The 16,370-nt window shown below is 41.8% G+C and overlaps 1 protein-coding gene and 1 long non-coding RNA gene across 3 annotated transcripts; both read left to right on the top strand.

Annotated features, from left to right (window-relative positions):
- Positions 1-791: 791 nt before the first annotated feature.
- Positions 792-10,650, top strand: taok1a (TAO kinase 1a). Of its 2 annotated transcripts, none has more exons than XM_053873141.1 (20): positions 792-1,035; positions 3,862-4,108; positions 4,607-4,678; positions 4,761-4,862; positions 5,251-5,296; positions 5,376-5,472; positions 5,552-5,665; positions 5,750-5,841; positions 5,939-6,032; positions 6,130-6,211; positions 6,372-6,539; positions 6,645-6,845; positions 6,928-7,047; positions 7,126-7,362; positions 7,437-7,565; positions 7,637-7,840; positions 7,920-8,159; positions 8,352-8,564; positions 8,658-8,840; positions 9,025-10,650. In XM_053873141.1, the coding sequence occupies exons 2-20, from the start codon at positions 3,977-3,979 to the stop codon at positions 9,532-9,534; spliced, it is 3,036 nt and encodes a 1,011-aa protein (XP_053729116.1). In that variant the 5' UTR covers positions 792-1,035; positions 3,862-3,976; the 3' UTR covers positions 9,535-10,650. The 2 variants fall into 2 exon arrangements, with proteins under 2 accessions (XP_053729116.1, XP_053729117.1); XM_053873142.1 differs by lacking the exon at positions 792-1,035 and adding an exon at positions 1,910-2,290.
- Positions 10,651-12,648: 1,998 nt separating this feature from the next.
- Positions 12,649-15,849, top strand: LOC128763932 (uncharacterized). Its single transcript, XR_008415695.1, has 4 exons — positions 12,649-12,860; positions 14,164-14,300; positions 15,395-15,439; positions 15,496-15,849. It is a non-coding gene; the product is annotated as an uncharacterized LOC128763932 (long non-coding RNA).
- The last annotated feature ends 521 nt before the right edge of the window (positions 15,850-16,370 follow it).

The following is a 16,370-nucleotide window of genomic DNA, read 5'->3' as shown; positions in this document are numbered from 1 at the left end:
CACCTACGGTCATGAGCTTTGGGTCATGTCCGAGAGAGCAAGGTCCCGGATAAAAGCGGCTGAAATGGGTTTTTCTCCGAAGGGTGGCAGGTGTCTCCCTTAGAGATAGGGTGAGAAGTTCTGTCACTCGGGAGAGGCCGCTGCTTCTCCACATTGAGAGGAGTCAGCTGAGGTGGTTCGGGCATCTCATCAGGACGCCCTCTGGAAGCCTCCCTTTGGAGGTGTTCCAGACACGTCCAGCTGGGAGGAGACCGAGGGGTCGACCCAGGACCAGGTGGAGAGATTATATCTCTACGCTGGCCTGGGAGCGTCTCGGGATCCCCCAGTCGGAGCTGGTGGATGTCAGTCGGGAGAAGGGCGTTTGGCGTGACCTCCTGAAGCTGCTGCCCCCGTGACCTGGCAACGGATAGGCGGGTGACAATGGATGGATGGAGTTTTGACAAATACGACGCAAGGATTCATACTCAGGCTTGGGATATTTGTAACTCATGAATAACAATATCCTTTGAATAATAATAATATGACATCTCAAGCTATGTTCAAGTTGAAAATTTAATTTATATTTTAAAGATTGTGATATTGTCTGACACATTTGAATTATGTATTATTATTTAAAAAAATATTATAAACATTTTATTTCCATTGGTCCTCGTGGTGTAAAATGGAATATTGCTATTCAGGAAAATGTCGTGTATGACACCGATTCACCGCTGACTCCTCACAGGTTTAATCTCTGGTGGAATCTTTTGAACTTCCCTCACATTCCCACTTCCACGAAGGGAGGCGGCGGTTCAGAGCTCGGCGGCCATCTTGGAACAGGACCTGCCTGCGAGTGGGACCCCAGCTACACTTCAAGGGTGGGGATTCGAACCGGGCTTTAAGTCCATAATCGTCACCTCACCGCCGAGTGACAACACCGGAGGCCGCTTGGATTTGGCGAAACGACCCGTCGCGCTGGGAATGTAGACTGGGGAAGACTTTTCGGATGTGTTTTGAGTTCCACGGCTCTCTCGAAACCTGGCCTGTCATAGGAGGGTGAGTTGGAAGCTAAGTGGCTAAGCTAACGTAGCAAACATCACATAGCCCACTAATATCTCAAAATGTAAAGCGAAACTCGTATAATCGATCCAATAGCTCGTCGTCCGTGTTCAAACGCAACTACCCAAACACTAATTATGGCCTATAAAGCTCTGTGGTCGTTTTATTAAATGACACGTAACTTAGTCCGGCTAACGTCAAGTTTGATGTGCAGAAGCTAACGGCTAATTTGATATTATTTTTTGTTGTGACGGTCTTTTAACGACTACACTCTGTTCCTACTTTACTCGCCTATACAACCGTTGCTAGAAAGTGACTGGTAAATCCTTCTTTCTGAGGTCTCTGAAAGTTGTGATGCAACTGTGGTGAGGCAACACCTAGCCACAGGTAACTGCTTTCACGTACATACTAAAACGCATTAAAACGATACGTTTAAGCGTGGCCTCGAATGTGTTGCCATTTTTCCCACTCGTCGGTGGTTTGATCGCAAGTTCCACGAGTTGCTTTCGGAGTGAACAACACACAAAGTAACGTGCAACTTGATAATCTTGCTACTGCCATGTGTAAAAAGGCATCATACTATCAACACACATCGTTAACCTTCCAGTGAATTATTTAGACACGAGTATTTATTTAGTTGTAATTGATGTCTATTAAGTCTTTTGGCTTGTTGATTCTTCATCTAGCTTCTTAAAACCAGTCAATATAAAGTCACCAATGAAAGTCATTTTTTGACATTAAGGGTAATAGAATTCTGCTTTTAACTTGAATCCAACTGTGAAATATGGAATACATTTGTAGAACTCAAATGTAGAAGTTTAGTCAACATATTTTTAATAGTTTACATTTCAGTTCAATGTGGGCCCTTTGTTTGTATAAAGGATTGCTTGGCATACATTTTATACACCTTTTAAAACAGTTGGCAGCTCTAATCTTTACGTCCCGACGTGTTTTGTGAGCAGGAAATTCTGAGAGAAACAGCCCAGTGAGAGCACAAGTTGGGAGTTCCAACCCTCCAGCTTTGTTGTCTTGTCCTGCTGCATTCTTTCGTGTTTGTGTATCCATGTTTTTTGTATTTGTGCTTTATCAATATCAGGTCTTGCATGCATCTGTCCTGTTAACAAGAAATGTTCTACAGGCATTGACAATACTTCTTCATTAAGTACGATCCGGCGAGTGACAATAGAAAAGGCGCTGTCGCACGTGGTAATAAGACTTCGTTTCAGTGCTGTGGAAGCATCTGAGTGAAAAAGTGAGTTGTTTGGTGGTGTTGTGGGACAAAAGGTTTCTCGTTGAAATGGGGGCTGTTTCTCCTAGGCAGGGAATGAAGTCTTGTGACTGAAGCGTCAGCTCTGCATCTGTTTGCAGCTGATCATCTGAGCCGAGAGGAACTCAGTTAAATCTCTGCCGTGATTTTAACAGTCTACATCTGTATAACAGCGCCAAGGCTTCCAATTAAAACCACTTAAGAAGCAGTATTTTGTTAAAAGGTTGGCGCTGGTAAGCAATTATAGAGCCACTAAGTTCTTTTTTAAATGCCATAAAACGTGTTCAAAGTACTTGTGTATATACAATGGGCTAATTCAGATCAGACAATTCAGTGTGTGAATAATTTACATTTTCTAATAAGTGGTAAGCACTTGAAAGGTATCATCTCTGTGCTTGCAATATTTCAGTGTGAAAATAGTCATGGAAATGTGGTTTTCCATTAGCAGTTTTAAACTGTGAAGCAACAAAAACTTTTCAATATTTATATGTTTCACCCTATTTTTCAGAACCTAAATTGATATACATTTGTAGCCCCACCTCAGCAGTGATTTGGATTCACAATCGAAAGGGTTTACTAAGAACTGCTTGTGTGATGTGATTTTCCCTGAAAACTGACAATATCTAAACTATGCTTACAAATATTTTATGTTGTATGACCTGACCAGTAAAATGTAATGTCCCCAATTAATTTGGATAACGTTTTCATGACCAATTTAAAGCACACAGTCCGTTAAACCAAGTTTCCAAATTCCTCAGATTTAAGGTCATTATTTGCACAGGAAAGATTTTGCTTTGTCGGTGAAAAAAAAAGTTCTGTATTTGTGTTGATTTTGTTTTGCCAAATAACCATAAAGCCAGACAGTGATCTTATCATATCAAAGAGCTGGGATTGGAAATCTCTTAATCACTTGTTGCAGCAGTATGTTTGAAAACATGTGTTTACCAAGTGCGTACAGGTTTGTCAGGTAGTCCTCTCTCTGGAATGCTTTGTCTTGGTGCGGCACTCATATCACAGTGGTGCAGTGTGTCGTTGGTTGCCTTGCTTTCTTTGTTCGAGAAGATAAGGTTTGAGAATTGGAAGTTACCGGTCCAACTTAATCTAACCATTTCTTAATCAGAATTCAGCTCAACTGCGTTGAGGACAGGTCTGTCTGTTTATAATTCTTTATTTGACATCAACATTTGTCTCAATGGGAATGTATTACCGTGAACACTGAATTGTGAACACATAGCATTTGCCTGAAAATAGTTATTGTGCTGCTCATCATGTCTGCTGAGGTTGATTCACTTAAGTGACTCAAATTTGTACATGCTGTAGTCTCACGATCCAGAATCTGTTCGTCTCATTCAACCTGTAATTTTGTTGGACTTGTAGGGAAAATCCATAAAAGCGCAATACATTGTGACTGAAAACATTGGTTCCTGTGGACGTAGAGCCGACCAAACATGGAATTCACTATGTTACTAAAACAAACTCTTTCTGCTTGTGGATTGGGCCTGAAATTATAATGCTCTTTCTTTCTTGGCTAAATTATTGTTTTCTTGCTTCTTCAGCTGTCAACACATGAGACCACTTTCCTGCAGATGAGCCACCAGTGGGGGCTTGCAAGTCGCTGTCGCGGACCCAGATAGTTCCTGGCGACAGCGGCATTGCCCCCATATCCCCATTATGCCCAACAGTGGTCGGGCGGGGAGCCTGAAGGACCCCGAAATAGCTGAGCTGTTCTTCGACGAAGACCCAGAAAAGTTCTATTCGGATTTGCGTGAGATCGGACATGGCAGCTTTGGTGCTGTTTATTTTGTGAGTATTGAATATGAAATTAATATTTTCCCTTGGCATTTAGATTTTAATCCGTTTCTTGTGCCGTCATGAGAATGTTCCAAGTAATACAATTTTGTGGTCCGGTACAGCAAATTTTCGTCTTTGACTGACCTTGATTTCGTTTGGCCACCCAAACATGGGGGTTAATGTGCAAGGGTCAACAGGTAGTTGGCAGTAAACAGTGCAATTAGGTTGTTGAGAATACCAGCATGTGTGGGCCTCTTTAAGACCCTCAATACCTCACTGTGTCATTGACTTATAAGCTCACCTTATTTTAAACATTTAAGTGTGCAAATTACTATGAAAAATGACTCTGTCAGACAGTCAGAATACCCCCACACCCTATAGGTCCAACAGGTTCCCCATTGTTTTATAAGGAAAGGTATAAGCTGGGCTTAGTAGCTTCTGTTTTTGGGAATTTTACTGTCTTCTCAATCAGACCAGACACTGAAGGTTTCCGTGTATTTGTCATTTTAGGCACGGGATGTGCGGACAAATGAGGTGGTGGCCATCAAAAAGATGTCCTACAGTGGGAAGCAGACAAATGAGGTATAAAATCCTGCAAAGGCATTGCCACTCTTCCCATACATTGAATAAATAAAGGGGTATGAATTGTGCTCTCCCTTGTTAGAAATGGCAAGACATAGTCAAGGAGGTGAAATTTCTGCGAAGGATACAACACCCAAACAGCATTGAGTACAAAGGATGCTACCTGCGAGAGCGCACTGCTTGGGTAAGTACAATTTATGTTGTTGGTGTGATATAGAATTTTATAGCACCTTTAATGACGTCAACTACATTACCTTATCTGTAGTCTGGCAATCCCCAACTAAAAATAAACATTGTGACGAAGAGGGCAACTGCGTCTTGCTATGGTTTCAGTTTTTGTCTCCCCATTGTGGACCAATTATAGTCTAGAGCTGCGGAAACAACTTGAGCATCACATGCTTCTTTTAAAATCACATTCTTAGAGATTCATTTTAATGTCGAGATTCCAGATATGTACTTGTTTGAATAATTGTTTTTATCATAAGGAGGCCATCGACGATTGTTAATTAACTTTAGAACCTGCTACCTTGAGACTTAATTCCCTTAAAATTCACTCATGACCTAATTTACAGCTGGTGATGGAGTATTGTCTGGGTTCTGCGTCAGATCTGTTGGAAGGTGAGTTTCATGCAGCCGTCTTCATCCTTGTGATTTATTTCATCATGGCCTACACTGCCTTTGTCTGTGTCTCTTTCAGTTCACAAGAAGCCTCTGCAAGAAGCTGAAATAGCTGCAATTACCCACGGTGCTCTTCAAGGGCTAGCTTACCTTCACTCACACAACATGATTCACCGGTGGGTTTCTTTAAGTGTTTCTTTTTCTCCTCGCATCGTCAGCACGAGTTCTTATCATTTTCCTTTGATGCCCGGGCAGAGATATCAAGGCAGGAAACATCTTGCTCACAGAGCCAGGGCAGGTCAAACTTGCTGACTTCGGTTCTGCCTCCATCGCCTGTCCTGCCAACTCCTTTGTCGGGACTCCATATTGGTAAACTTATATTCACAATACTCTTTTTTAAATAAGAAAACCTCACCCATTTTATTGTGCTATTTTTGACTTAATTTATTAAAGGATGGCACCCGAAGTGATCCTTGCTATGGATGAGGGTCAATATGATGGAAAGGTGGACATTTGGTCTTTGGGAATTACCTGTATTGAATTAGGTATGTTTGGATGTTGATGTTGATGATTTTTACACTATAATCTGCCATATTATAAAAGGTTCATGTTTAATTTTGACCTCTTTTTTCTGTTTCGTAGCCGAGAGGAAGCCTCCGCTCTTCAATATGAATGCAATGAGTGCCTTATACCATATAGCACAGAACGAAAGCCCGACGTTGCAATCGAGTGAATGGTGCGGTTTTAAGATTGAACTGTGGAAAATTAAATACTTTTTTTGGCATCAACTGGTCAAATAATTATATTTGTCTTTTCTTATTAACCTCGCGCAGGACGGACGATTTCCGAAACTTTGTTGATTCTTGCCTTCAGAAACTTCCACAGGACCGGCCAAATTCCGAGGAGCTTTTAAAGGTACATGACAGTGCACATTATTGTTGTTATTGTTCAGGCTGAAATGGATAGATTTGAAGGGTCGGTTTAAATTATCCCTTCACTGATGGCTGTGAGATTTATATTTAACCCGTATTCACAAGGTTTGCGAGTATTGATTGCTACTGTGTTTTGTTTTCAGCATGCTTTTGTCCAGCGTGAACGACCAGAATCGGTCGTATTGGACCTCATAAATAGGACCAAGGACGCTGTGCGCGAACTGGACAATTTGCAGTATCGCAAAATGAAGAAGATTCTGTTCCAGGAAGCGCACAACGGCACGACAACTGAGGCACAAGATGAAGAGGAGGTCGGTCCTTCTTGGCTCTCGCTTATTGCTTCCTTACATTCACTTTGATGTGTCATGATTAGAGTCAATATTGTGTGTTCTGAACTGCCAATGCCATGTTTTTAGGAACCAGATCAAGGCGTGGGGCGAACTGGTACAGTGAACAGTGTTGGGAGCAACCAGTCTATTCCCAGTATGTCAATTAGTGCGAGCTCCCAGAGCAGCTCCGTCAACAGCCTAACAGACGCTGGTGATGACAAGAGTGAAGCGGACTTGGAGGGAGACCACACGGTGATGTCCAACAGCTCGGTCATTCACCTCAAACCGGTACCGATTTCTCAGCATTTCATAAGTGAAACCTCTGGTGTGCTAAGCACTGTGATTGTGATACCACGCTAACATTTGACAGGAGGGAGAAGAACCTTCAGAACCTCACGCACGGCCAGCTGAGTCACAGTCCCCACCTGCACAAACTCCTCGACCAAAACGCAACCGAGAACACTTTGCCACTATACGCACAGTCTCAGTGGTAATTAACAAACTGATAGAGGGTGACCGATTTTGATACTGAGAGTATGTTCTAAAGAAAAACATTTTATTTTACCAGGTCACCCGCCAAATTAAGGAACATGAGCAAGACTCTGAATTGAGGGAACAGATATTGGGCTACAAGCGGATGAGGCGACTGCACCAGAAGCAGCTCATGGCGCTGGAAAACAAGCTGAAGGCCGAAATGGACGAGCACAGACTTCGCCTGGATAAAGAGTTGGAGAACCAGAGGAACAGTTTTGCACAGGAGATGGAGAAATTGGTTAAAAAGCACCAGGCATCCATGGAGAAAGATGTATGTGTTTCGTCTTCACTGCGCACATCTCTGCTTGTTCAGGTTCCTTCTCTTAATTCTCATCTTGTGAACAGGCAAAAACATTCAGCAATGATGAGAAGAAGTTTCAGCAGCACATCCAGAGCCAACAGAAGAAGGAACTCAACAGTTTCCTTGAGTCTCAGAAACGTGAATACAAACTTCGGAAAGAACAACTAAAAGAGGTTTGAGATTGTTTTTAACTTATGATGACGTGACAAGAAGTCTGTCCTAAACAACTATTGCTTTGATGTAGGAGCTCAATGAGAACCAGTCAACACCGAAGAAAGAAAAGCAGGAGTGGTTGTCCAAGCAGAAGGAGAACTTCCATCACTTTCAGGCCGAGGAAGAGGCCAACCTTCAGCGAAGGCAGAGGCAGTACCTGGAGCTGGAGTGCCGGAGGTTCAAACGGAGGATCTTGATCGCACGGCACAATATTGAGCAAGATTTAGTGAGAGAGGTCAGTGTTTTCTCACTCTCCTTTTCATCTTATTTACCAAAGATATTTGAGTCTCAGTCACATTAATGTTTCTGTCCAGGAGCTGAATAAGCGTCAGACCCAGAAAGACCTGGAGCACGCCATGCTCCTACGACACCACGAGTCCATGCAAGAGCTGGAGTTCCGGCAGCTCAACACCATCCAAAAGACCAGAGCGGAGCTGATCCGCCTGCAACACCAGACAGAACTGACCAATCAACAGGAGTACAACAAGAGGAGGGAGAGGGAGCTGAGACGCAAACATGTCATGGAGGTTCGCCAGCAGCCCAAGAGTCTCAAGGTCAGTGGTGGATGAGATTTGTTGCAACATAAAATGAAAGATTTAGAGTGGAAGATTTCAACTAAGATTGTTGACATTCTTGTGGGATGTCACCCTGGAGTTTAAGCAGACTCACAAGTGACTCTGATATTTTAGCTTCTATTGTGAGTCTTTTGAGCGACTTGTAATTCACCAGCCATTTTTATGTGACAGTCCAAAGAGCTACAGATCAAGAGGCAGTTTCAGGACACATGTAAGATCCAGACGAGGCAGTACAAGGCCCTGAGAAATCACCTGCTGGAGACGACACCAAAGTCTGAGCACAAGGCCGTGTTGAAGCGTCTGAAGCAAGAGCAGCATCGCAAACTGGCCATCTTGGCTGAGCAGTATGACCACTCCATCAGTGAGATGCTTTCAAGCCAGGCGGTGAGTCTGGCTCCACGCCGAAGACAAATATTGGATTTTCAATTCAAGTCTTGTAAAATGTTGACTTCTTTCCGGGGTGTATTCTGCCAACAGCTCCGTCTGGATGAGACCCGGGAATCTCAGTGCCAAGCGTTGAGAATGCAGCTTCAGCAGGAGCTTGAACTACTTAATGCATACCAGAGCAAAATCAAGATGCAGACCGAAGCGCAGCATGAACGTGAGAAGAACGACCTGGAGCAAAGGGTGTCCATTCGACGGGCTCTACTGGAACAGAAGGTAATTTATAAGAGCTTCTTTCACACTTCTGATTTAATCTTAAAGTCTGAATTTTTTTATCAAATATTTTTCTAGACCTGTTCTGGTTAGTACTGAATTGGCTATGTATTTCTGTACTTCAGTTGTCACCCAGTGTGAATGTTGAGTGCAAAACTAATTTCCTCTCTGATGTTCGCGCTGTCAGATCGAGGAAGAGATGGTGTCCTTGCAGAATGATCGCTCTGAGCGCATCCGCAGCCTTTTGGAACGCCAAGCTCGGGAGGTTGAGGCCTTTGACTCGGAAAGCATGCGCCTGGGCTTCAGCAACATGGTGCTAGCTAACCTCTCGCCAGATTCCCTCAACAAAAGCTTTCCGGGAGCCACAGGAAGTTGGAGTCACCACCACCACCACCATCAACAACAGTCTCCCGGGAGCTCTCAAGGCTCCCAGTGGGGTTCCGGCCACCATGGCAGCCATCGCCACTATCACTCCAGTCCTGGAGGGGCACCGATGCAGCAAGGCTGGCAGCAAGGCGCCGTTCCTCAGCAGTGGGGGCACGCATCTGCGGTGTCCCTGCTCCCCCGCAGCAGTGGGCCACAGAATAGCCCTCAAGCCTTGGGAAGGACACCACCAGGAGGGCGCAGTGAGAGCATGAGCAGGAGCACCAGTGTCACCTCTCAGTTGTCCAACGGGTCGCACCTCTCCTACACATAGATCCGCTGTCGACTGTGCAGACAGAATCTGAAAGCAGGACAGAGTTTTTGGTGAGCCCCTGCAGCCCGCTGCTGCCACCTCCTCCCCCTCCTCTGCTGTCTTTAAAAAAAAAAAAAAGTTGCTCAGGTCTAAAGGGCTCAAAGAGGCTTGGCTCTTCCTCACAGCAATCCAACAACACTCATGCGTATGTTTGTTACAGACGGAAACACTTTGTGTCAAACTTGCATCGTCTCTCTCTCTCTCTCTTACACACACGTACACACACACACTCACCTATGTGCTTGCTACAGCCATCATTTTGCACATGATACACTGTCAAAGTCGATAAAGGCAAACACTTTTTCCTCTTCCTCCGCCTCAAAATTCAGTTATACACTGGCCAACTCCAATGCTGTTTGATGACGCAGCAGCTTTCACTGAGGATGCTTTGCTATGGTGACTCCAGCCTGCTGTGATGGTCATTCGGATAAAACAGATGCCTTTTTATTCAGTCACTTTTGGATTCATCAGCAGCCTCCAAAAACACTATACATTAACGACACCAAATATTTATCTGTTTCAACACTACTTTTGTGCCTTCTTTAACCGTTTGATGTCGATCATTTCACCTCTTGGTTCCAAATGCTCCCATCACACTTCTTCATATTTACAGTGCATGCAGTATTGATGGCGAAGTCTCACAACGGGTTTAGCTCTACTGGTTGTGGACTTTTCTGTCCTGGCTCTGTCCTCCTGAAGATTTTTATCATAGGCTCAAAACAATCTGTGTGCGCCCCCGTCGCATGACATTTGCCTTTTAAAACTAAAAAACAATCCTTGTACTTTTTTTTTAATTAGTGCCTTTTAAAATTGCTGCCTTTTAAAGCACTTTATACAGCTGATTATTGTACAATGAGCATTTGTTTTTCAGAGTGTTTTGTTGGTACGTGTGATGTGAGGATGAGGATACAAATAATCTGTTTTTATTTTCTCCTTTTTTTAAGAGCGATGTCCATATTACAGATGGTGTTTGGTTATACTACATAATGTGATCTTATATGACGTTGGAGAGCTTTTTTTTGTTTATCTGCTTTGTTTTTGTTTTAACCTGCAGGAAGTAGTATTCTGCAGATTTTTTTTAAAAACTTTTATTTTCTCGTTTCTCATGGAGTGTTCCGGGGGTCATCTTAAGCTAATTGTCTTGACCATGGCAGCAGGCTCGACACTACTTGGACAACACTGAGAAAAGGATATTGGAGCCATTTTAGTGAGTTAATTTGCAACAAAACCAAGGAGATGTTGGCAAACATGAGAAATTGATGAGAATTGACCAAAAGCACAATGAAAGCGAAAGAACGATTGAGGCAAAAAAAAGCACTTATAGGTTTGGTTTTTATTCACTCGTAAAATCATTTGCTTAAGAGATCAGTACGCTGAACAGACATTATAAATGTGTTTATTTTCCCCTCATAAACATCACACAAGTTTTGTCTGACTACTAAGCTCTTTTTTTGTGTTTAAAAGCAAATTCAGAAACCTGTCTCTAGTGCTTCTAAAAGTAGTGTATTGATGTTGAGAAGCACAGGTCACCACAGCCCCAGTCTAAGGAAACTATGAGGCAAATCTTTTTTCTATTGGGTAGAAAAGGACTCAAGTTGCATCTTGTTTTCCAGTCTGTTACAATATCATCTACACTCAACCCCCGCTAGTGATTCACAAGAGAATTTGAATTCATCGCGCCAAGACTCATCAGCCAATAAATCCTCATAATGCCAAACCTAAGTTTGTATGCACATGTTTTGGTTTCATGTTGACATTGTGTAAGTGAGGTTGGATATTTTGTATCATTACAATCATTCAAGATCCAGCCGCTTTTGTTTTATTTTTATTTTTTTTACTTTGATGTCAACCTTTGTCCTACTGACTGAAGGCATACGAGCGGCGGAGTTAGGTCGTGCAACGAAAATGGTCAAACACTGTGCCATACCCAGTGAGTTGCCAAGCCCAGACACCACTGCATCGTTTCATCTCCATGGTTTTTACTGACTAAATGGTGTGAAGAGAGAGGAAAAAAGACATTTGGTTCTGGTCTTTCAGCCAACATTCACAACAAGGGGTTTGATAAAAGTGTGTGGTGGCAAATCATGAAAGGAGATTGCAGATGTCAGTATTCTTTGGCACATTACCACTAGAAACTCACATGTATTAAATTGTACAAATGGAGGGACTATATGAGAGTTTATGAAGATATTACATAAGAGATGACATAGTACTAAAAGTGGATATAAAATGGTAAAACTGAATGATAAAAAAAATAGGATCAAATTTACTATTTTGTTTGTAAAATATTTACCATTGTGTTGGCAGAGGGATATTGAAAAGAAATCAGCTGTAATAAAGTAATTTTAGTATATCCTTGCTTTTGTGTTGTTATTGACTCGTGTGATTCTTGTGCAGAATATTATTGTGAGGTGTGTGGGAAAATATGTGGTGTTTTAGCTGTATCTTTTTCAGTGTACAATTGGCATGCAGCACCATTATGACAGTGGATGAATATGCTCTTATTGCTGCCACTCTGTTGACAGCAAGCGTCCGCCTGATATGATGGCATGGTCACATGTTCCCTTCTCCAAGTGCTCATATTCATGCCATTTTAGATGGCTCCATTCGGATCACCCCATAAGGAAGCAGCTGATATTTCACAGTGGGAAAATCACTCCATACAATAAGATATATGTCAACTTGTGTGATGTGTCAAAGGTTGCATAATAAGTTCCCATGTTCCGTAAACCATTTCATGCTGTTGAACAAATCATACATTGTTTTAATGTCGAGCATGAGGCGCCTGAAGTCGCCTTACGAGATGATTCAAATACCTCCGGTGATTCATTATTCATGGCCTGTTCCAACATGCAGCGCAGCAATACAAGAGGAGACGGTCTCCGACTGAGAAGTGCAAATGCATGGTTGATTTCAGAGGAACGCTGGGTGACACATGAGCGGTTATGAAAGGTTGTGATACACTGACCGAAACAAGCGACTGCACTGCTGGAGGTGACTGGATTGCCTGGAGGAAACCCTGACCTGGCAAGAATCACACACTGTTTCGGCGATGCTGAACAATATCACTACGAGATTCGTCGTGCAAGTTTCAAACAATAGACACTCCAAGGAGAATGTAAACTATGCCGTCCAGTCGGAGCGCTGAGAAGGCGTGGCTTCGGGCCGCGGGCCAGTTCTTTGCGAAACCCGGCCCAAAAATGCCCTGCCCAAGAACCACATGCGACTTACGGAGGTTGTAAACAAAAGTGAATGTGAAGCGGGAGGAATGCTGCCCCTGGAATTCAGTAAGTGTCCATTCAAAATTCGGCTTGTGTTTAATTCGTTAGCTTTGAAGCTAAACGGTTTGTGTAGTTGTGTAGAGCCCGCGAGCTCAGTCGTGTTTTCAAACTTGACGCACGCCTGGCACGATCCTTCCATTTGAAACGTTGGAATGACCACATCTATTCATGTGATCGAAATGAATTATTTACTCGGTTATTTCTTGAAATATCGTGGTTAAAGTCGCAGTTAGCGCTAGCATGCTAATTCAGCTGCAACTACAACAACAACTTTATTCCACGTCGCTGTAACTGACCTACCAACAACCCGTTGGTTGTTTACTTAGATTTTAAAGGCTTTAAAATGTGTTTTGCTAAGTCTCCATCTGGTTTTGTAAAATAAAGTTTATGTTGGCAACCTCTGGCACTTGTGGAATAATATGAATTATAACTTCCAACTGTCATGCTATTGACTTATTTTTATTGTTTATAGAAAAATACACTATTATTTTAAAGGTTAACTCGTTTGTTAGCACAACTGAGGTGTCGACTTTACCCCCAAGCTCTTTAACTGAGGACCACTGGTGCAGCTAGTTGCCACTCATCTTGTGTAGTTACTTGTTAGAGACTCAGATTAGAGCTTTTTAAACACAGAGAAATCCTCTACTGAGCTACTTTAAAAACATTATTTTTTCGAGTGGTATAGTGGAGTGTTTTGTGGGATTCCTCTTCCTACATTTCAGCAACATACATTGGATAAATGAGTAACTTTCACCTGATGTTAGGGTGTTTAGTTGTCATGTCTGTGACTTGCCTATTCCCCTTGATAGCTGGGATCGGCTCTGTGACCGAGTGTGACCTCAAGTGGGCAGAATTGTTCTCTATTTCATCGTACAGATATAGAAGATTAGGTAGCTTTTTATTCCTCCCAAGATGAGGAAATTCGACTGGTCACACTAAACATGAAACATAATTATAGAACTAAATATTCTAATATTTATAATATATATTGTTTCAATCTTTTTGTATCACTTTTTTTGCACTTTATAATATTATTTCTTTTTTAATTTAATGTGATGTGTTATGTACAGAGCATGTTACAAACACAATTTCCCTTGGGATTAATAAAGTTTTTCTGATTCTAATATTCTGAAAATACCACACGAAGTCAACAGAAAAAAAGAATAGTGGATGAAAGTTTTCTTGTTGTGTGTAAGATATTATTGATTTATAATCTACTTTCGGTCCAAAGACCTGCTAGTGCAGACTTTCGGCAATGTAAATTATTGCATTGTGTGCGAACAACTTTGTTTGTCCCTTTTCTCCCCAGGCCTGAAAGATGTTGTGTGAACTCCTTTTCTCTTCATTATGGTTCCTTTTTGTCATCTTCTGGGTGGAGACCATCAGTGTGTGGCTGTTCCTCTCCATGTTCTATCAAGACAGGGCCTTGTACAATTGGGGGGAGGGGTGAGTTGGCTTCCTCTCCATGATAAATGAAAGTAATATTAAGATAATTTATACTGGGTTTTCAAAGGTGGTATTCCTTAAAATGTTTAGATGGAAAGATCACAGTCATAATTCATGCTTCAGAAAATGTTTCTGCACAAGCCTCGTGCCAAAAATGTTCAATGAAGAAAGCTTTGTATTTGAAATATACAAGTGAGAAAGATGTGATGACAATGTCAAAAGAATTATGTTGAATTAAATTAGATCGAACATCAATAATAAAGTTGTTGAATTTCTTTTTTTTGCATTGCTTTGCACAAAAAATAAGTGTTTATTACTTTGGATTTTACAATGTGTAATTATTCCCAAGGATAGATTCCTTGGGAATAATTACACATCCTTGTATTTGAAGTAGTTATCACAAAAACAAACATCTTCAGAACCTATGTGAACTCAGTTTTGCTGACTCACAGTGAAGTAAACATGTTTCTATTTGCTGTCCATATTTCAGGCTCTGTCAAACTAAACATGAGATCCACCATGGAAAAACACTGAAGCCGGACAGATCATTTTCTGAACTAACTGCATGAAAGCAAAAGAATATTTATATTATGTTTATAGTATAGAACTGATTTCCTCATTGGAATCTGAGTCATGAGCTCACCCGTGTTGATGAGGCAGTTCTTGATGAGTTTGCAGTACAGCACCAGCCTTCCTCCGTCTCCTGTTCGAGTTCTACCTGACCAAATGGCAGTTCTTCACCCAATAAGAAACACGGTTGACGGCACTGTGGTGTAGCGATGGGCTGATGGGGCTTCATGAAACAGTGTCCTCACCTTTTCAAGCTCACTACATTGTACTCTCTCAGAATAAATTTTGAGATTTGAACCATTTCAATGAGAGAGAGCTCTGAAAATGAGGACACTGTTTCATGAACCTCTTCAGCCCATCACTGCTGTGGTGCATTCAAGGCACCTCAAAATACATAATACATTGCCTCCTGTTATGTTTATTATTTTAGGAATCGTCTGATTCCGTGCTTTTAGGGACCTGAATCACTGCTCCCTCGGCATAACTTGCTATTTAAACGTCAACTATTTCCCTTCTTCTTGCAGGGGATTCACAGATGATTCAGGAGAGATGGCCTACATGCTGCAAAGGTACTGTTGAGGCATTCGTGAAGAGGAATGATTTCATCATGTTGTTCTCCTCACAGAATCGATGAACACATCCGGAGAGAGATGCAGATCTGAAGCGGGAGACGAAGAAATACTGGCAGTCAATGCAGTAGATGTTTTAAGGAGCACCCTCGAGACGCTGTGACATCACATGCCACCACGATTATGAGTCAGATCCACAGTTAGGAATCACACTAACCTGCGTAGCACCTTCTATTTAAATTGCTCCTATTTTATTCAGTCATGAAATTGACGTCCGTAAACTTTCTTTTCAACAGGTTCAGACTCTTAGTGTGGTGTTTCAATCATACTCTAACTCGATCTCATTTGATCTTGAGACCATTTTTAACAATCACAAACAAAGATCTGTTTGATGTGAAAAACCAGGAGACGTGTTTTTGTTTGCGTAAGGGAATGAAGAGAGCTTCTGGAGCCTGTGTGCTGCACAGCCATGCGGTTGGTATATTTGCTTATCAATAACTGGTTTAACACGTTATTTGTGGGCTTCCAATGCTGTAGAAATCATTTGATATGCAGTACACAAGATGTATAAAATATTTTTTCACTCATTATATAAACCAGAACACACATTTGAGTCATTTGCAAGTATTCCAGCTTGAAAAGAGATTTATAACATTTTGTGTTGTCTGATAATGAAGCCACGTTTTAGTCACCGCGAATGAAGTTTGTTTCGCACATTTTGGACTTTTGAAAATGGCATTTGGTTAAAGAAATAATCAGACAATCCATTCTGGACTATCAGTGAAGAAAATATTTTCTGTCTCTAACATTTTTCTGAGTTCAGATTAAAGACGTTTTAATGTATCTGCCTGGTCTGCATTTGTACTACTGCGTTTTGTGTATCAGAATCTGTAGTAGAATCAAGTATTCATATTTGAAAAATGCCCTTTCA

Source organism: Synchiropus splendidus, chromosome 8, assembly GCF_027744825.2.
Source record: "Synchiropus splendidus isolate RoL2022-P1 chromosome 8, RoL_Sspl_1.0, whole genome shotgun sequence".
In the NCBI taxonomy this organism is placed as follows: Eukaryota; Metazoa; Chordata; class Actinopteri; order Syngnathiformes; family Callionymidae; genus Synchiropus; species Synchiropus splendidus.
The sequence above is the reverse complement of the archived record's forward strand: the minus strand, read 5'-3'. Positions and strand labels throughout refer to the sequence as shown.